The sequence below is a fragment of the Acomys russatus genome, chromosome 23, assembly GCF_903995435.1.
Source record: "Acomys russatus chromosome 23, mAcoRus1.1, whole genome shotgun sequence".
NCBI lineage: Eukaryota > Metazoa > Chordata > Mammalia > Rodentia > Muridae > Acomys > Acomys russatus.
Genome location: NC_067159.1, coordinates 23,366,325 through 23,386,993, shown reverse-complemented (window position 1 = coordinate 23,386,993; position 20,669 = coordinate 23,366,325). Strand labels below are relative to the sequence as shown.

The 20,669-nt window shown below is 44.8% G+C and overlaps 1 protein-coding gene across 1 annotated transcript in view; it reads left to right on the top strand.

The window, feature by feature from the left end:
• Slc44a3 (solute carrier family 44 member 3) overlaps positions 1–20,669 on the top strand; it is a 74,185-nt gene that overhangs the window by 7,957 nt on the left and 45,559 nt on the right. Inside the window, exons 5-9 of the mRNA XM_051165629.1 lie at positions 24–117; positions 7,628–7,788; positions 9,727–9,816; positions 12,093–12,217; positions 12,846–13,032. Of these exons, the coding sequence (XP_051021586.1) occupies positions 24–117; positions 7,628–7,788; positions 9,727–9,816; positions 12,093–12,217; positions 12,846–13,032 (657 nt within the window). The remainder of the gene's footprint in view (positions 1–23; positions 118–7,627; positions 7,789–9,726; positions 9,817–12,092; positions 12,218–12,845; positions 13,033–20,669) is intronic.

Genomic DNA, 20,669 nt, shown 5'->3' with positions numbered 1-20,669 from the left:
GTGTGTGTGTCTTCTGATTCCAGGGTCTTTCCTGTGTGTCTACAGTTTGAATTCCTTCAACTATACTCAGAGTCCAAATGCAGATACACTGTGTCCCAGGCTCCCTGTCCCTCCAAGGTAAGAAAGCGCTTCTGTACCAAAGGCATTCAGTATTCGATGCTGCCTGTCCCTCTTCTGCGTGATGCCATCTGGTCCTCTTCTCTGTATTGTGAAAAATAAAAGGGAGCTTTGGGGTGCAGCTCGCAATCAGGGGTAAACAGAGAGACTGTTTTATAAACATAATAGACAATATTTATTCCTCCTAAATAAGGGAAAAATCAGCAAACAGTAAATGTAAGTGTGGTCTTCAAACACTAGTGCCCGGCTAGTAAGATGGCCCCACGCATGAAGGCACTTGACGCAAAGCCTGGTGACTTGAATTCATTCCTGGGCCACACATGCTGTGAGGAGAGAACCCACTTCTGAAAATCATCTCTTAACCTCTGTATGTCTCTATATGTGTACACACACACACACACACACACACACACACACACACAAACACAGACACACTGAAATGTAATAATTTTTTAAAGAGAGTGAAAACAACTATGTACATTATTACCAAATGACTGGTTTTAGGAGGAGCCTAGTGTGCGTTTTTTCTCTCCCAGTTCTTTGTTGCCATTAGAGAGAAATCATCAATGCTCACATTTTCACTGCAACCAACATTGTTAGTTTTTGTTGTTCAAGACTTTGCTGTAAGAAATAGGCTCGGGGGTCTGAAGATGGCTCAGAGGTTAAGAGCACTAGTTCCTCCTGCAGAGGACCTGGGGTCTATATCCAGGATTCACATGGCATTGCACAACCATTTGTAACTCCAGTCCCAGGGGGTCCAGCACCCCCTTCTGACCGGGACTGCCACCAGGCACACATGTGGTGCACATACATACATGCAGACAAAAACTCAAAAAGTAATTTTTTAAAACATTTTATTTTATTCAAGTTAAATTGATTTTACATAAGTCTGTACATTAAAAGCCTGGAAGAGCAACACAAGCAGGCTCCATCACTTTTCTTGCAGTGAACACATAATAAGCACAGGTCCTTCCGAGCATCCCAGGTGAACCCCATGGTCTTCCTCACCTTGGTATGCTGCAGGCTGCTTGTAAGTGCTTGTTGTAGGCAGTGCTAGCACGAGTGTTTCACATTTGCCCATGGAAGAGATGAAGGCCACAGGCAGGATGCTCTGGGTGTAGTCGGGCAGTGATGAGACACACCTTTAATCCTAGCAGAGGCAATGGATCTCTGTGAGTTTGAGACCAGCCTGGTGCACAGAGCAAGTTCTAAGACAGCCAAGGCTACATAGAGAAACCCTGTCTCAGAAAAAAAAAAAAAAAAAAAGTTTGTTGAGTTTGCATGGTCATTCTTTTGGAAAATATAAACATGCTTACAATGAATAAATACTCCATTTTTTAAAAAATCCCCAAGAAACAATATTTTAAGTAAAACAAGATATTTCCTTGACCATCTTGTACAGTATGAATGAAACTTTGGCTTCGGACCCACACAACAAAGCAAATTCTGTCACAACACAGTACATATATATCTGCATATGTAGTTGTATAAAACAAATGGAAAGGTCACAAAAGACTCCCCCTTATTACATACAATGCATGTGATAGTTCCTATTCCAGTGAAGTTTTTTTTTTTCTTTAATATCTTTGTATGGAGAACCAGTCAACATTCTATCATGGAGGGGGAGGGCCTCAAAAGGCGCGCGCGCGTGTGTGTGTGTGTGTGTGTGTGTGTGTGTGTGTGTGTGTGTGTGTGTGTGTGCATGTAAATAGGCTTTCTTTAAGGGCATGGCTCCTGGTGGATGAACTGTACTTCAGTGGGTGGTCCCACATCTAGAAATATATGGTCAGTACAACTTGCACTCAGTGGACTTAAAAACAGAAGGGCACAAAGCTAAGTGTCTAGGTGGGGAGTGGATCTGGGAGAAGCTAGGGGGAGGGGCAGGGTGAATATGACCAAAATACATTGTATGAAACCCTCAAAGAATTAATACAAATGTTCTATTAAAAAGCATGACTATCTGGACTGGAGAGATGGCTCAGCAGTTAGGAGCACTGCTTGCTCTTCCAATGGTCTTGAGTTCAATTCCCAGCAACCACATAGTGGCTTACAACCATCTATAACAAGATCTGGTGCCCTCTTCTGGCCTGCAGGAATACATACAGATGAAAGACTAAAAATAGATGCATAGATAGATAGATCTTTTTTTTTTTAAATCACAATCCTTTTTCTGGTTGTAAATACTGTTTGAAAAATTCCAATCTTGCAAGTCCTAAAGACAACAAGCAGGACTCCATAGGAGTCCGGATTTAATTAGCCATCTTGTAGTATTCTTTCCTAAAAGTGAATGCTAGTCAAAGGTAGTTGAAACAGGAAGGAATTATCTGCAGAGAATAGTATTCAATCCATTTTCCCATAGTATCTTATTTTTAAAATATGGCTATCATTGCTTCTCTTAATGAAACAAAGCTGAACCAGAAAACAAAAGCAAAACTGGAATGTTTTAGTGTGTTAGAGGAAATTATCTAATACTTGGATACAAGGATGTTGGTTTTGGGGAATGCTGTAAGTGTGCCTGCAGATAGAATTGAAGGGACTGTCTGTGTGTGTGTGTGCGTCTGTGTGTGTGTGTGTGTGTGTGTGTGTGTGTTGTTTGTATGTGTGCATGGGTGCATGTAAGCATACAGAGGCCAGAGAACAACCTTTGCATCCTATTTAGAAATACCACCCACTTCTTAGAAACAGGGTCTTTGGCCTGGAGCTCACCAATAGACACTGACTGTCGCTGCCTCTCCAGTGCTGGGATTCCAAGTGTGTACCAACACACCCAGAATTTTTGTACAAGTCCTTTGCAATTGATACTCTTACTTACAAAGCAAGCACTCTGTTCTGGACTAAGCCACACCTCCGCTGTGAGAATAGAATTGTTTTAAGGTTTCCAAGTAAACAGTCAGATCAACGGTCCTCTCTCTATTACTGGGGTGACAGCCATGATTCTAGGGGAAGCTTCTGGAGTGCTCTGATGCTGAACACAGTGCTTATTTGTGGAGCTCTCCCTGCCTGTTGGTTCCTCGGGATACATACTAGTACCCTGGGGCCTCACAGAGTGTCTGTGCCATAAGAATTGTTTGATAGATAGATGAGAAGACTAGTCAGAGAAAGGCTGAGCTTGTTCAGGAAGCAAGTAGAAAAGCTGGCATTCAAAAACAAGCAGTGTTACAAAGCAAGTCCGGGACAGCCAAGGCTACACAGAGAAACCTTGTCTGGAAAAAACAAACGAAATGAAATGAAACAAAATGAAATGAAACCAAACCAAACAAACACAACCAAGCAGTGCCCTTATTGGATTCTGTAATCCAGTACAAGCAATCAAGACTAGATTTGACAACCTGGTGAGTGGCCTCCTTAAACTCATACTGAACTAGGAAGGGAAAATATATCACATGTCTTGGAGTCACCACCTCCTCTACCTCTGAAGCCAGCCCTAACCTTTTCACCCCCAAGTGCAGACCTTGCCAACACTAACTTTCCAAGAGGAGGCAGAATTGATTGACTAGCCTTTTTTTGGACAAAGCGAGGGAGACAAAAATAGGCTTGAGGGCAGTGTTTGCTTTTCCTACACAAGTAAGCGTTTGTTTAAGATGGAAATTATCATATTTATCGTGGAAGAGCTGTGCCAAGCCTTAAAAGCTACAAAACATGAGAAGCGTGGCTATAAGGCCAAAGAACATTTTCTAAATACTTCTTGTGAGTACACCCATTGTTTCTTCTGCTGGTGTCGATCAGTAAGGTATAACATGCCCTGTTAGGGCAGTGGTTGAATTTCCAGAAGGCGTGTGCACCTGTGATTGAGCTCTGACAGGCAATGGAAAAGTACTACAGAAGATAACAAGGGAAAATGCCTTTTCCCCCTTGGTGCTTAGTGCAGCATGAGTCCACCAGGCACTTAAAATCCAAAGGTCTGGGACTCTCCCCACAGTCCTGCCCCCAACTCAGTTCTAGTTTTAGCCTCATGCTTGAGGAAAATCCATTACAACTGTCCTTACATCTATCTGGGCCCTCCTCCAGACTACTTCCTGCAAATTGGAGTGGTTTTGCTAGGAATTGAGAAGAAAACTCAGACTGTGGGCTAATGCATCTCTGGCCAGGTCAGTGGACAGTTAGGTAGCCAACATAGAAGACCCAACGTTTAATCCAGGCATGGTGGCATATGCCTTTAATCCCAGCACTCAGGAGGCAGAGGCAGGCAGATGGCTGTGAGTTCAAGGCCAGCCTGGTCTACAAAGTGAGTCTAGGACAGCCAAGGCTACAGAGAGAAACTCTGTTTCTGTGTCCATTTCAGGATAAGATGAGTCATTCTTGTTATTCTTTATCATCCCAGGATTAGTGAAACACACACACACACACACACACACACACACACACACACACACACACACGCACACTAGCAAAGTCACATGCATAAAATTAAAGTCTGATGAAGAATAATATTTGAATCAAAGGAATAAGATAGCATTAAGTCTGTGTTTGTTCTTAGTCTTTAGGAACCCTAATGAAACTTCAGAATACATTTGCTTTTAATGCTCTTCCAATTTATTGATGTTGTGAAATCGTTTAGTGGCAGAAAAGCAAAAGAAATTAGAGGTTTAGAAATCAGAAATCAGGATATAATTGATGGTGTGTAGAGGGTATGATTAGAGACCTGGGAACCAACTGGAAAGCCCCTGTGGGCAATAAACGAACTTGTTTAGGTAGTGTGGGATTAGCTAGTATACTGAAATCTGCACATTTGTAGTCTTTTCAAAAATTCTTACTTAGTACTGCAGGAACAAAAATCACATAGAAAGACACAAAAGTGCCTGGAAATCAATTTAACAAAAAATATATGCAAACCATAGGAGGGAAACATTGGTGCTGTCTTAGGTACAATGAAAAGGAAAACAAATGGAAATGGGCTCCATCTTAATCCACAATTCAACATGAAAAGAATTACTCCTGTCTATTGGTCTATTAACTTATGATTATAGCAACAGGATTAGATTCAAATACGAGAGTTTATTGCATGATAAAACTGGCATTGTGAACCAATGGGGAAATGTGAACAATTCAATAAATGGTATTAGACCAACCAGGGAAATATCTAATAGATGGTTTTCATGTTGAAAATGAAACCAGGGCTGGGCATGGTGGTGCACACCTTTAATCCCAGCACTTGGGAGGCAGAGGCAGATATATTGCTATGAATTCGAGGCCAGCCTGGTCTACAAAGCAAGTCCAAGACAGCCAAGGCTACACAGAGAAACCCTATCTTGAAAACAAAAAACAAACAAACAAAACAAAGAAAGAAAATGAAACTAGGATTTATTAGAAGCTTACAAGGATTCTTTCTTTTAAAAATTATGTATACAGTGCTCTGCCTGCATGTACACGTGCACACCAGAAGAGGGCACCAGGTCTCACTATAGATGGTTGTGAGCCACCATTTGATTGCTGGGAATTGAACTCAGGACCATTGGAAGAACAGCCAGTGCTCTTAACCTCGGAGCCATCTCTCCAGCCCTTACAAGGATTCTCTCACAGGCTGAAAATCCTAACTTCTACTGAAAACTATGTGTGGTGACCCATGCCTTTAATCTTAGCCATCAGAAAGCTGAGCCAGGAAGATTGCCATGAGTCTGAGACCAGCACAAAAATCAGTAAAAATGGAATGTGAAAACTCTAAGAAATCTGGTTAGTATTATATGTGATGATGAGCAACGGGTGTTTTCTAACTAAGATTAGAATCAAGAAAGGTTGTCTATTCCAAACATGGCTATTCAGCTCTAAAGTGGATGGCCTAAGAAAGGTTAACAGGCAAGGAAAAGAAACAGAAGAGGAGAAGAAGAAAATCCCTGTTTATTTAAAAATGAGTAACTGTGGTCTAGAAATATGCAAAGGACCTATAAAGTATTAAGCAAAATGAGGGAAGAGGCAAGACACAGGTCAAATGTCTTTATGAGCCAGGCATGGTGGTCCATGTCTTTAACCCCAGCACTCAGGAAGCAGAGGCTGGCGGATGTCTGTGTGTTTGAGGCCAGCCTGGTCTACAGAATAAGTTCCAGAACAGTTAGGACTACACACAGAGAACCTATCTCAAAAAGGGGGGAAAAATGTCTTTTTGCATTCTATTAGCAAACAGTTAAACAGTTTTAAAAGTCCATCTTTCCCAGAATTTTTTAAAAGAAGGAAACTTAGAAATAAATTTAACAGTCAAATCCATGACCTTAGCCAAAAATTGTAAGATCTTGCTGAGAGAAATGAAAGAACCTGTGTACACGGATAAACACAGTGCGCACACTACTCACACCGTTAACTTAATTTTGTTAGGATGTTCTCTCTCTCTCTCTCTCTCTCTCTCTCTCTCTCTCTCTCTCTCTAGGTGGCTGTGGTTAATGAAGATTCTTTATAATGGATATTCTTTAGTGAAGTTACATTTTAGAAAGGAGCCAGAGAAGATTAGCTTCCACACAGACCGAAGGTGTCAGTTACACAAGCTTTGCTTCACTTTCTGAAGAGGACCGGACAGTCATTACTGTCATTAGTGCAGCTTCTAGTAGACCCAGTTCATGCCCATAATTGTTCTTAAGGAAATGTGATTCCTAGTATAGGAAGAGAGTTCAAGCAATAACATACTTGCTGCTCCAGCATGAGGCCCTGAGTTCAAATCCCCAGCACCCACATAAAGGCTAGTCACAGGGATGTGCAGGTATGACCCTAAGCTGGGAGACAAAGATTCAACACTCACTGGCCAGCCAGTCAAGAGAACTGGTGAGCTCCAGGTTCACTGGAGAGACCTTGCCTCAAAAACAGGGTGGAGTGAAAGAGGGAGAGAAACTAAGATTGACCTCTGACCTACACAAACAAGCACACAGAAGCACATGCACATACACATGTAAACATTAACACAATGATGTACATGAGAGAGAGAGACAGAGAGAGAGAGACAGAGAGAGAGATTTTGTTCTTGTGCTGGAGTTGATAGACTAGGGACTAAAACATGAGAATTCAAAACATTCCTACTTTTTAAAAAGTGGCATATAAATACTCTATGTGATGCCATTCAGGCTTTTAAAAAAAACCCAAAAGGCAACCAGGTTTCACCGAGGCCAATGTAATCAATTTCTCCTTGTGAACATCAAGTAATCACTGCAGCAAAGCAGGGCTGCCTCTGTCTCTAAGGTGCGCCTTGCAAGCCGACTGCTAAACTGTTTTTTTTTTTTACTATTTAGTGGGGGTGGGTAGGTGTGTCTGTGTGTGTGTGTGTGTGTGTGTGTGTGTGTCCGTGTGTGTCTGTGTGTGTATATTTGAGCTTGTGTAAGTGGACAGGGGCAGATGCTGTCACACACCTGTGGTCAGGGAACAACATCCGATTGAACTCTAGTATTCGGGCTTGTGAGGCAAGCGCCTTTACCTGCTGAGCCATCACACAGTCCTTTTTATAAATATTGGGCTGGTGGTCTGGAGCAGTTGGAATTAATTTTAAAGAGAAGCAATTCGCCACTTTGCCATTGATTCTGCCTTTTCTTTTCAGCAAATCCTTTCCCTTATTTAACCGGTGCATCCCTCAGACACCTGAGTGCTATTCCTTATTTGCATCGGTCTTGCTAAATGACGCGGATGCTCTCCATCGGATCCTAAGTGGAATCATGGCGGGAAGGGACACCATCCTCGGCTTGTGTGTCTTCACATTTGGTAACGCTTGGTTAATTTTATTTAGTAATTATGTATAGAAGACTGAATTTCCTAGCACTCAAGTACGCTGTGTAATGAAAATCAACCTCTTTGACTTAAATATAGAGCTTACTTATTTCCTTTCCGGATCTGTTCTAAGGTTCAAGGGTAGATAGGATGGAGCCAGAAGAATGGAAGACCAGCTGACTCTCAGACAGGGAGCTGCACTGTGTAGAACTGTTAATAATGTTGGCCTGGTTTCTGTCTTTTGTTAACTCTGAATAAGAGAGAGGAAAGTAAAACGCCATCAGTTTATGCATTGACCATTAAAGTGTGAGCATTAGGGGCACGAGATACTGGTTCTGCTGGCCAGTGTTCCTCCCATGCTTCAGTCCATCAGACCAGAAGGCTACAGGGTGAGGAAACGAAGGAATGTACGTCCATGTTGTGTGTCCCTGATAGTGCAGGGGCAGTGCCAAGCCACTGATGGAGACCCACCTGCTTTGAGCAAAGGCCTACTTCCTTGTAGGTTTGCGGAAGCAGCTGCCCGCTCATGACCCTGTGACCTCATGCTCCTGTGTTTCACCTTGCTCAGGCTGTTATGAGCCAATTTCCTATCTGAAGAGGTTAAGCCACGCTGCTGTGGACAAATGATGTGGGTCCTTACATCTACTCTTTCCAGTAGCAGGCCTCCCACCTCCAAGCTGAAAGAGGCGTTTTGGTGAGGAAATTTCTGCCTATTTAAAAATGTTGCTTATTCTCAAATGCTTGGGGAAATTTGACTAATCACCATTACATAGCTTACCGTGTGCCATGCACTCACTGCACACTTACTGTGTGCCATGCACTCACCGCACACTTACCGTGTGCCGTGCCCCAGGCTTATTTATAACTCACTGACATCTCATCAGAACTTTGCTCCACTTGTAAAGGAAACTGAGGCTGGGGGAGGTTAACTGTCTGGGCCGTGGCTGCACAGCTTGCAGAATAAGTGGCAGAGCTGACATTCCAAACCCTGTGTTAGTGCCCACCACACAGAAACATCGATAAGCGATCCCAATTGCTTTATCCAGGAGAACCAGTGTTCATAGTCATAGAACTGCTCAGAAAATCATAGTGCTAAGGGCCCAACTATTAAAAAATAAAATGCAATATCACATATACAGTTTAATAAATATAAGATTGGTTGTGTTGGGTAATGATACTGCATGCCTTTGATCAGCACTTGGGAGGCAGAAGGAGACAGATCTCTAAGTTCATGACCTGCCTGGTCTACCAGGCAAGACAGCCAGGGATTCACAGAGAAACTCTCTCTCTCTCTCTCTCTCTCTCTCTCTCTCTCTCTCTCTCTCTCTCTCTCTCTCTCTCCATATATACGTGTGTGTGTGTGTGTGTGTGTGTGTGTGTGTAGTGTGTTTGACTGTTTTTCATTATCAAGGCATTATTCTTTGAGATTTCATAAGAGTGTCTAAGAACATTAAGAGCTAGAACTTTATACAGCCCAGCATAAAAGACATAAATATGGTAAAAATTTTAAAATAGTTCATTTGGACTTGTAAGAAAATATATGATTTTTGGTTATTATGGAATAATACATTTATTTATTCATTTACTTATTTATCTTTAACTATTTAAACTTTTGAAGAATGCTAGCCTTTTCAGAACCTACTTACCATAGCTAAGTAAGCTTGTGTCACAGGCCTAGAAGGGTACCCTGGTACAGCTTGCCGTTTGTATTTAGTGTTTGGTACGTTTCCCAAGATACTTGGCTAGTGAGTAAACCCGTCAGCCCTCGCTTTTCTGGGCTTGATCATCCAGCTCTATGTTCACCTCCTCCCCTCCCTCTCCCCCCTCCTCTCCCCTCCCCTCCCCTCCCCTCTTCCTACCCCCTCCCTTCCCCTCCCCTCCCCTCCCTTCCTTGCTGCCCCCGGGCTTCATGTGCTGTGCTTACCTTTCCAGCCTTGTCCCTGGCCATGCTGTTCACCTTCCGATACATCTCGACGCTTCTGGTCCACATCATCATCTCATTGGTCATTTTGGGACTGCTGTGTAAGTATTTCCACTCTGTCTGAGTAAACAGAGCATCCTTCCATTGAGGATAGAGTTAAAGGTTGAGGGTTTCGTTTGTTTGTTTTGTTTTTTTAGTTAACTAGAGTCTTAGAAGGGGCTGCAGCCTAGCTCCATCTGTTCACATAGGAGGGAAACCAAGCCCAGGGAGGACAATGGGAGTTGGTTTTGCTTCCCAAAGAAAGTTAATACACAATCTATCCTTGATTCTATCCCATTGTGTAGCTCCTGAGAAAAGCCAACTGAGTGATCCTGGGGCCCATAACACTGGGCTCGGTATAGAGCTCAATTCGAGAGTCTTGCCAAGCATGCGCATGGCCCTATTCTCAATCCTTGTCTCAAAACAAACAAAGGAAAAATGAAACAAATGAAAAATGGAGGGGGCAGAGGCAGGTAGATCGATGTGAGTTCAAGGCCTGCCTGATCTACAAAGTGAGTCCAGGACAGCCAAGGCTACACAGAGAAATCCTGTCTTGGGGGGCAGGGAGGAGTGGAATGGAGGGGGGGGCATCAATCTTTCTTTTTTATTATTTATTTTTCATTTTGAAAGATCTAGTCTGTGCTACACTTACCCCTTGAGCCTATGGGAACCCTATCTTTTTTTTTTTGTTTTTGTTTTTGTTTTTGTTTTTTGAGACAAGGTTTCTCTGTGTAGGCTTGACTGTCCTGGATTCACTTTGTAGACCAGGCTGGCCTCCAACTCACAGTGATCCACCTGCCTCTGCCTCCCAAGTGCTGGGATTAAAGGCATGCGCCACCACCGCCCGAGCCTATGGGAACCCATGGTGGTCAGTCTGAAGAGCAAGCCAGAGAAGGAACAGAGACCAGGGGACCCTATGTGTACCTCTCTTTCCTTACCAGTCAATGGATTGTGAATATCTCCAAGAGTTTTGGAGAAAGGGCATCTAAGAGGTAGAAGTTCTATCATCCAACTGGTATAGGGCATTTTAATTTTGAATGACCAATATGACTGCAGTGTTTTTTAATGTTTATTTATTTATTTATTATGTATACAGTATTATACCTGCATATGTACCAGCAAGCCAGAAAAGGGGCACCAGAACACATTATAGATGGTTGTGAGCCACCATGTGGTTGCCAGTAATTGAACTCAGGTCCTCTGGAGGAGTAGACAGTGCTCTTAACCGCTGAGCCATCTCTCCAGCCTCTGTGACTGCAATTTTTTTAAAAAAAAAAAAATCCCTTTGAATATTTAGTTCTGCTCTCAGGCAGCCACACAGAGTTCTGTGTTCCTATATTAATTACTTTTCCATCTCTGACAAAATACCTGAACAAATCAACTTAAAGATGCTTGGGCTCACAGTTTCAGAGATTTCCATTCATGGTCACTGGGTTCATTTGTTTCTGGGCCTGTAGTACTATTCTCATGGTGGAAGCATGTGATAGCCTAAAGCTGATTATGTCATGGCTGCTAAGAAGCAGAGTTGGGGTCCTTATATATGCCTTCCAAGAGTACATCTTGAATAACCCACTTCCTTCAAGTAAAACCTACCTCCTAAGGTTTCTGCTGCCTCCCAGGACTGCCAACCAGCTGGCGATCTCGCCTTCAATACATGAATTTCTTGAGGTGGGGGGGGGGGCGGGCATTTCAGTTCGGAATGATAACAAGCTCCATATTGGAGACATGACATTGCGACTAGTGAAAGCTGTATCACACCTCTTCCCACTTATCAGTAGGCAGCTATGGCCTCCCTAGAGTTCCAACAGTGAGGGTTTAAGGTCATGTTCTTACCCAAATGCAGAGCATTTGCAGTATCGGTGTCTCTCCACAGTGGGACTCTGATGATATGATTTCCATGGGCTGTGTAAATCATCCACTTCTGTGGGAAAGAAGCCAACATCCAGCCCTCCATGACCCACCCCCCACCCTCAGGAACTGTCACCAGCAGACCTTTGTGTGAGCATTTTAGACCACTCTGTTTGGTGCCATTGCTTCCTGATCATGCTCAGACTCATCCTGTGGGTTAGGTCCCTGTGTCTGCCAAAGACAACAAGCTACCCCGGGATTGACAGGTCTTCTGCAGACTAACCTGGCTTTGGCCAAATCACCCGGAGATAAGTGAGGAGCTACAAAGCCTCTGGGGACTTAGGATCCACTGTTTGAACTGGGTCAGGCAGAAGTGGTGTCTGAACTTTGTGTGGGCATGGGGGGGGGGCGTGTGTGTGTGTGTGTGTGTGTAGAAGGCGGGTGGGTAATCTCAGGATATATTCCAAGTCCGCTGTTGCTTTGTTTCTAGTTGTCTGTGGTGTCTTATGGTGGCTGTATCACGACTACACCAACGACCTCAGCACAGAATTGGACACAGAAAGGCAGAATATGAAGTGCATGCTGGCCTTTGCCATCGTCACAACAGTCATGACAGTAAGATAAGCCCTTCCAAAAGCCGGTTGAGTCGCTACCCTCCGCTCTGAATCCAAACCACTGAATTCCAGCCAAAAACAACTTGGATATTACAGAAGACTTAACTCTCCAGATGCGACCTTAGGGAGAACTGTTTTGGAAGGGGGCTGAGGTCAAGGAATTTGTAGTGGATAAAGAGATAGTTAGGGGCTAGAAGGGGGGGGTGGTGAGGGATGACAGAGCCAAGTGGTAGCGAAAGCTGGATGCACATGGGTGAAGCGTGGGGATTTCCTTAACGTGGAAACTCACAAGGGGAAACCCAGTCAAGACGGCATAGCAAGTAGCCTTTGCAATGAGCTCGTTGTCCCTTTACGTCATACTCTCTTGCCTATTTGCAGCCCATATCTGAGTGTATGGTGCAGAGAAGATTTACCTTTGACCCATAAAGGGCTTTATTCTCACCATCTCTGGCTCTGATTAGCTCTGATGAGGTGTCAGGCCTCATGCACTATTGTGACTGAACTCACACAGGGACCTGTGCACAGTAGAGGCTCAGTTAGTGCTTGGGGAGTTAGCTGTTCTGTTATAGCAGACATACTGAATATCTTCATGGAGAGCTACTTACGAAGAGACATCGTTTTCTCGCCAGGTCGTGCTCCTCATCTTGATTTTTACCCTCAGAAAGAGGATGAAGTTGACAGTGGAGCTTCTCCAAGTCACAAACAAAGCCATCAGCCGCTGTCCTTTCCTGCTGTTCCAGCCACTGTGGACATTTGTCATCCTCATTTTCTTCTGGGTCCTCTGGGTAGCTGTGCTACTGAGCCTGGGGACTGCCGGTAAGCATCTTCCCTGGAGAATTCTTGGCCTATTCCTGTGAATAGTTTGGGGGTAACAGTGATGGAGCCAGGGGCTCTGTCCCAGGTGAACTCTTTTGTATTGGCGTTTGGGAGGCTGGGTTTTCATGAGTTAATAAGTTTGGTCTGGCTTGAACATTTCGGTAAAACTATAATATGAGCCAAAGTTGATAGGAAGAGTACTGTTAAATATCTTCAGGTTCAGGGCTGGAGACAATGGCTCAGTGAGTAGACACCTGCCCTCGCAGGCATGAAACCGAGGGGCCAATCCCAGTGCCTTATAAACTGAGTAAATGCCACATGCTTATAATCCTAGCATTCCAGACATAGGAGCAGGAAATCAGAAGTTCAAGGTCATCCCTGGCTACCTAGCAAGTCTGAGCCAGCCTTGGCAGCATAAAGCTGTTTTGGCTCAAAACAAACAAACAAACAACAAAAAGTCTCTGGATTTAAATCCTTCCCAAGGTAATTTGCCGACTCCTAGGAAATCAGAACATCATAGGTGACAGAATCCAGGGAAGACTCTGCTAAGTGGGTGTGTTCCAGCAAGGCCAGCTTCCGTTTAAAACAAGTACATACAGAAGTTCAAATTGCTTTGGTTTTGAAAGGGCCACTCGGGCAATCTCCATTCGCCTGTCTTATCCTATCCCAAGGCCGCTTCTCCACCAGGAGTCTTTCTCATCAGCTTCACTGCTTTACTATACCAGTACGTGGACTGGGCACTCAGAGACTCTGATTTGACTTGATTTGGGGTAAGACAAGGTAGGTGGGTGGATGGATGAATGGACAGGTGGACAGATTGACAGATTAGGTATACTTATAAAAATTACATAGTTTATCATTGTCTCAAGGTTTCTACTGCTGAGAAGAGACACCGTGACCACGGCAACTCTTATAAAGGAAAACCTTTAGTTGGGGCTGGCTTACGGTTTCAGAGGCTTACTCCATTGTCCTTGTAGTGGGAAGCAAGGCTGCACGCAGGCAGACATGGTGCTGGAGAAGAGGCTGAGAGTTCTACAACTTGATCCACAGGCAGCAGAAGGAGATCGTGTCACACTAGCCAGACGTGAGGTCATAAGAGTTCAAAGCCTGCCGGGTGGTGGTGGCGCATGCCTGAAATCCCAGCACTCGGGAGGCAGAGGCAGGTGGATCTCTGTGAGTTCGAGGCCAGCCTGGTCTACAAAGTGAGTCCAGGACAGTCAAGGCAACACAGAGAAACCCTGTCTAGAAAAAAAAAAAAAAAAAAAAGCTCAAAGCCCACCACTCCCACCACCTCTGTACCCATGACACACTTCCTCCAACAAGGCCAGTCCTTCTAATAGTGACACTTGCTATGGGCCAAGCATTCAAACACACGAGCCTATGGGGCCAGTCTATACAAACCACCACATTCCACTCCCTGTCCCCCATAGGCTTGTAGCCATACCATAATTCAGAGATGCAGTCAGTCCACCTTCAAAAGTCCCCATAGTCTATAACAGTCTCACACCTGTTTAAAAGTCCAAAGTCCAAAATCCTTTCTGAGACTCATGCAATCTCTTAACCATAACCCCATGTAAAATCAAAATCTAAGAAGCATATCACATACTTCCAACATACAAGGGCACAGGATATGCATTACCTTACCAAAAGGTAGAGAAAGAAGCATAGTGGAAAAAACACTGAGCCCGAGCCGGGCATGGTAGCACACGCCCTTAATCCCAGCACTCAGGAGACAGAGGCAGTCGGATTGCTGTGAGTTCGAGGCCAGCCTGGTCTACAAAGAGTCCAGGATAGCCAAGGATACACAGAGAGACCCTGTCTCAAAAAACCAAGAAACAGAAAGAAAGAAAGAAAGAAAGAAAGAAAGAAAAGAAAGAAAGAAAGAAAGAAAGAAAGAAAGAAAGAAAGAAAGAAAGAAAGAAAGAAAGAAAAAGAAAAAGAAAAAATACTGGACCAAAGCAAGACTAAAACCCAGCCGGGCAAACTTAAAACTCTGCATCTCCACATCTGATGTCAAAATTGCTCTTCGGATCTCCACCTCCTTTCTGCTGTGTTGACTGCACCATGTTTACTTCTCTTGGGCTGGTTCCTCTCCCTGTTAGCAGCTCTCCTCAGCAGGTATCCTACTGCTCAGGCATCTCCAACACTTTTGGGTCTTCAAGGCCATCCAGTCTTCACCTTCACAGCTTCACACAATGGCCTCTCTGGGCCTCCACACAGCGACAACCCTGCCACACACCTGGCCACAGCAACTTTCCTTAGCTGCATAGAACCCCTTTCTTCGTCTACCTTTGACTCTAAAGCCAGAACCACATGGCTAAAACTGCCAGGTTCTGCTGCTTGCTGGGGCTGGAATTTGGCTGACTCAGGAGGCAGAGGCAGGCAGATCGCTGTGAGTTGGAAGCCAGCCTGGTCTACGAAGTGAGTCTAGGACAGCCAAAGCTGCACAAAGAAACCCTGACTCAAAAAACCAACAACAACAACAACAAATATATATATTAACTATATATTTAACATTATATATATCACAAGAACAATCTCTAGGCCATATACTAAAAGTATTCTCCTCTGAAACTTCTTGAATCAGGCCCCCACAGTTCAAATCACTGTCTTCAGCGGAAGACAGAACCACTGTCTTCCATACTAGTTCTTAACTACTATGACCCATTAAACCTTGCTTAAAGTGTTCAACTGCTATTCTAATCCAAAATCCCAAATCTGACATTCCTCCAAATAAAAGCATGGCCAGGCCTATCACAGCAATATCACACTTCTGGTACCAACTTCTGTTCTAGTTAGAGTGTGTTTGGTTGGTTGCTTGGTTTTTGTTTGTTTGTTTTGTTTTTGTTTTTTCCAGACAAGGTTTCTCTGTGTAGCCTTGGCTGCCCCGGACTCACTTTGTGGACCAGGCTGGTCTCTAACTCACAGAGATCTGCCTGTCTCTGCCTCCCAAAGGCTGGGATTTGTGTCCACCACCATGCCCGCCTCAGTTGGCTTTTGGTTTTGTTTTTTTCTGTGAAGAGACACCATGACTGTGGCAAATCTTATAAAGGAAAACATTTCATTGGCTCTGGCTTACAGTCAGAGGTTTAGTCCGTTATCATCATGGTGGGAAGCACGGCAGCATGCAGGCAGATACAGTGCTAAAAAAAAAAAAAGGAGCTGAGAGTTCTGCATCTTCGTCCTCTAGCAGCAGAAGGAGACTGTGTCACATTGGCCATATTTGAGCTTATGAGCCTTCTAAATGCTCCTCCACAGTGACACACTTTCCCCAACAAGGCTATACCTACTCCAACAAGGCCACACCTCCTAATAGTGGAACTCCATTTGAATGGGACAAACATTCAAACACAGGAGTCTATGGGGGCCATTCTTATTCAAATTGCTCCCTAATGGTGAATTCACATTCTATAGAGAGCTTATATCCAGGCATATCACTCTGCTATTACCTTCACTGAGAAAGTCCTGCTATGAAAAGAAAATGTAGGGGCTAGGGACACAGGGCGATCTATAAAGTGGTTGTCTTGCAAACACAAGGGCCTGAGTTTGGTCACCAGAACCCAACTGGGAAGTTAGAGACAGCCAGATCTGAGGCTTGCTGGCTAGTGGATAGCCTGGACTATTGGTCAAGCTCTACTGGTCAAGTTCCAGACCAATGAGAGGCACTGTCTCAATAATGAATTAGATGGTGCCTGAACAGTAACACCTGAGGTTGTCCTCTGGCCTCTGCATGTGCTCCCACACATGTGCACCTTCATCAACATGTACACCCACACCCCCACACACACACCACACACACACATACATACACATACACACACACATATATACACATACACACACATATACACACACACATACACACACAGATGTCAACTGGAAGAGGCAACATGCTCAATGATGACCTTCATTCAGCTGAAGCCTCGTCGTGTCCTCACAGAGTGGTGACAATCAGTGTGAAGACAAGTGATTGGTTTGTGGGCCACCCTTCTAGGGAGACCATCTTGAAAATGCTTTAACTCCGCTCTCTGATGTGGTGATGGCCTAGATTCACATACTGGCAATGAGTTGCTTTCATGTGACTGTTACCAGATAGATAAGAGAAGAGCAGACGTCATATCAGCGAGGCTGGCACGATTCCTTAATGTGTTACTGAGCGTATCTTTTCCCTTATTTACTCCATTCTGTGAGGCAAAATGCATGTTCTTGTGTGGTGTAAATAACACACACACAGGCTCATGTCCCAGAATGACGTCAGTGTAATAGAGTCTTAGTGAACTTGGTTCACTTCACTCTCCTCTGGAGTTCAGTGACCCTTCAGAGTTAAGATGCTCACAGGCTCCTTAGAGCCTTGGACCAGCTTCCAGGATGTGGTAGGAGTGACCTCTTCTGCTGGAGGTCTCTGAAGGTCTCCAGTGAACATCCAGTGACTACTCAGAGAGGAACCTGGGTCAAGCAGACAGACTATAACAATCCGAATGAGCTTTGTCTCGAAAGGAAAGAAAACTAAAAGATGTAAAGTACTCAAAATCCCAATGCCTTCCAGTTCCACAACCTCTGTGCTTTCTTGCCTCTTCATAGTTGAAAGAGCCACATGGGCTTCAACCATGGTGCCTCACTTCACCTTTAGGAAAGGGACACAGAGGAAGATGAGCATCTGTCCTCTGAAGTCACAAGCTGCACTAGTACCTGCCCCCTGTGACCAGATCCAAGGGGCATGGTAACACCTACTTGCTAAGGAGGTTGGGAAATGCAGTTTCTCTTTGGCCAGCCATGAATAGTTTTTTTAAAAATGTACAGGGTCTGTTAACCAGAAGGGAGTAACTTCTCTACTCCAGTAGCACACAGAGCCATCCTTTAGCTCAAGGTAGTTTCAATGCTGTCAGAAGGCAGAGCAGTGGCTGTGGTGTACAAAAGGGTGAAACAAACTCTGTGCTGAAAGGCCCTCAGCTAACTCCACACCAGGGAATGTGCTGCAGTCTTGTCTTCCAGCACCACAACCCCCTTGCAACTTGTCTGCTGTTCTCAGGTTTCAAGGCAGAGAATTAAAGATCCAGTAAGTCATCAGTTGGTAAGCATGCAGTGAGGACAAGCCATGGCTCTCTAACTGTAAAAACTCTCTCAAATGGCACCTTCACCCCTACCTCTGCCTGCCTCGCTTCCTGAATGGAGCACCAACCCCACTGCACACGTGGATAGGCTAGGAATGGCCAGAATATCAGAACATGCAGAAGGGGCGAAAACAGATTCAGTGCAGGTGGAGATAGGGAAGAAGGAAAAGGCCCAATCCTGGGAGTTGAAGGTGACATCATGAGTTACAGTCCCAACACTGACTTGGGAATTGAGCTCCCAGCTTGGCACTCCGTGGCATTCTCCTGTGCAGGCCCAACAAGAGAGCCACCAGCCTCAGTCACCAGAGCAGAGGCAGGAAGGCAGGAGGCCATTCTTTGGTTGAAAGCAGCAACTCCCCCCGCCCCCATCCTCCACCACCTAATGGTGTCAGAATATGATGGTTCTCTGTTAGTGCAAGAGCTCAGTGGGCATGGATGAGAGGAGCCTACGGGAAGGAAAAGAAAACAGTGTCTAGAACTGAATGTAGGTCTCCAAGTAAGCTGATCATGGGTTTCAGGGCAAAGCAGGTACCACAAGAGCCACCACCTGCCCTCCGGGCAATAGACCAGGATCATGGACTCCAGCCAGGCACCTGACCCTCCTGACTACACACCCCTGGGCTGCCCAACAACACAGAGTCTTCATTGTTTCCCAAGGTCTCTGTATCTAGAGTCAGTGCCTTGATCTAGGCCAAACAGGACAGCAACTGCATCTATTCTTGACTCTAGGAAGATGTCCCCGCTATGCCTGTGTGAGAAGCGTGAGCTGCTTCCACATCTTGGGAAAGGATGCTTGCCACGAGATGCAGGTGGACAGTGGCACGGTGCCCCCTTGGGTCATTTAATGTTCTCTCAGGCAGTGGTATAAGAAGACAGGACCTCTCTATGACCTACAGGGAAGTTGTGTGTGTTGGGGCGGGGGAGGGGGGGCAGATCCTCAGCAGGTAAATTTTTGTGAGCTTTGGAGGCGAATAAGTTAATAATTTAATGTGAAAAAAAATATAGTGAACTTTGGTGGGTCATGTTCTCTCACATGAGCTGTTTCTCAGTAACTTCATTTATCTGTTAGCTAGTTCCCAAATTGTGGCTTTTTTGAGGGGTATCTCAACAGAGCTTATGAACACCCCCAATGGTGGTAACATCTGTTAGTCTGCTAGGACTTGTCTACTAACTCTAATCCAATGAAATTGGCTGATATGATGGTGCATACCTGTGGTGGCACATGCTCCAGCACTCAGGAGATGAAAGCTCCAGGATCAGGAACTCAAGGTCTGGGCTACAAAGAGAGACCCTGTCTTTTTTTGTTGTTGTTCTTTGTTTGTTTGTTTTTGTTTTTGTTTTTGAGACAGGGTTTCTATGTGTACTTGGCTTTCCTGGACTCTCTCTGTAGACCAGGCTGGCCTCGAACTCACAGAGATCCACCTGCCTCTGCCTCCCGAGTGCTGAGATTAAAGGCGTGCACCACCATCGCCCGGCTCGACAGACCCTGTCTCTAAAAGCCATCAAAAGAAAACAAAAAGTGAACATTGCCGTTATCCAGCAGGTGCTGTTGGTGAATAGAAAAGAGATCTGATGTCTGAGTGACGAGAGTGAACAGGCACTAAGGTAGTCTAGAAGCCCAGAGTGGAGTAGAATAGAAGAGGCCCATTTGGAAGGGGGCGGATACCTCCGGGTCCATACCTTGGCACAAAGGGGCAGTCCCATGCCTGTACATAGTGTGCTAGGAAGGCATTCGGCTGGGCTTGGGGAGGAGGCAGTAAGCTTAGACAGGCATCCAGGCTGCTTCAGAGTCCCTGGGGAATTCATCTTCTTGCCGTCCATGCAGTGGGGAAAATTATTCTGCTGAGCTGGAGGAGAGCTTTGCCTTGCAAATGAAGGCGCATATGTTGGGGGTTGCTGTTAGGAATTAGCATAGAGTATTAGTTTCCCCTTTGCTGTGCCTGGTGCGTTTAAGAACATTAGTATCAAAGAAAAGATCAATGATCTAGAAGATAATTGACTTCACTGAGCCTGCCAGGGTAGGAGAGACAGCAGTAACCCTTGCCTTGCAGATGTGCAGGTCATGTCACTGCTTCAGAGAAAAGCGCTCCCTGTACTCCCTGTGGATCACTCTGCGCCTTGCTCCAGTGTGATTTGACTTAGAATGCACACCCCTCCCCAACTCTCGCACCGCAGCTCTCCACCGCAAACTGTTTTAGAAACTAAGTGTCCATTCTTTTTCTTTCTTTCTTTCTTTCTTTCTTTCTTTTCCTTTTTTTTTTTTAAACAGGATTTTTCTGTGTAGTCTTGGCTGTCTTGGACTCAATTTGTAGACCAGGCTAGCCTCAAACTCACAGAGATCTGCCTGTGTCTGCCTCCCGAATGCTGAGATTAAAAGTGTGCACCACCACTGCCCAACCAGAAGACAGACATTCTATTTTTGTTTTTTCAAGACAGGATTTCTCTGTGTAATAGCCCTGACTGCCCTGGACTCACTTTGTAGACAGGCTGGCCTTGAATTCACAGAGGTCTGCCTCTGCCTCTCCA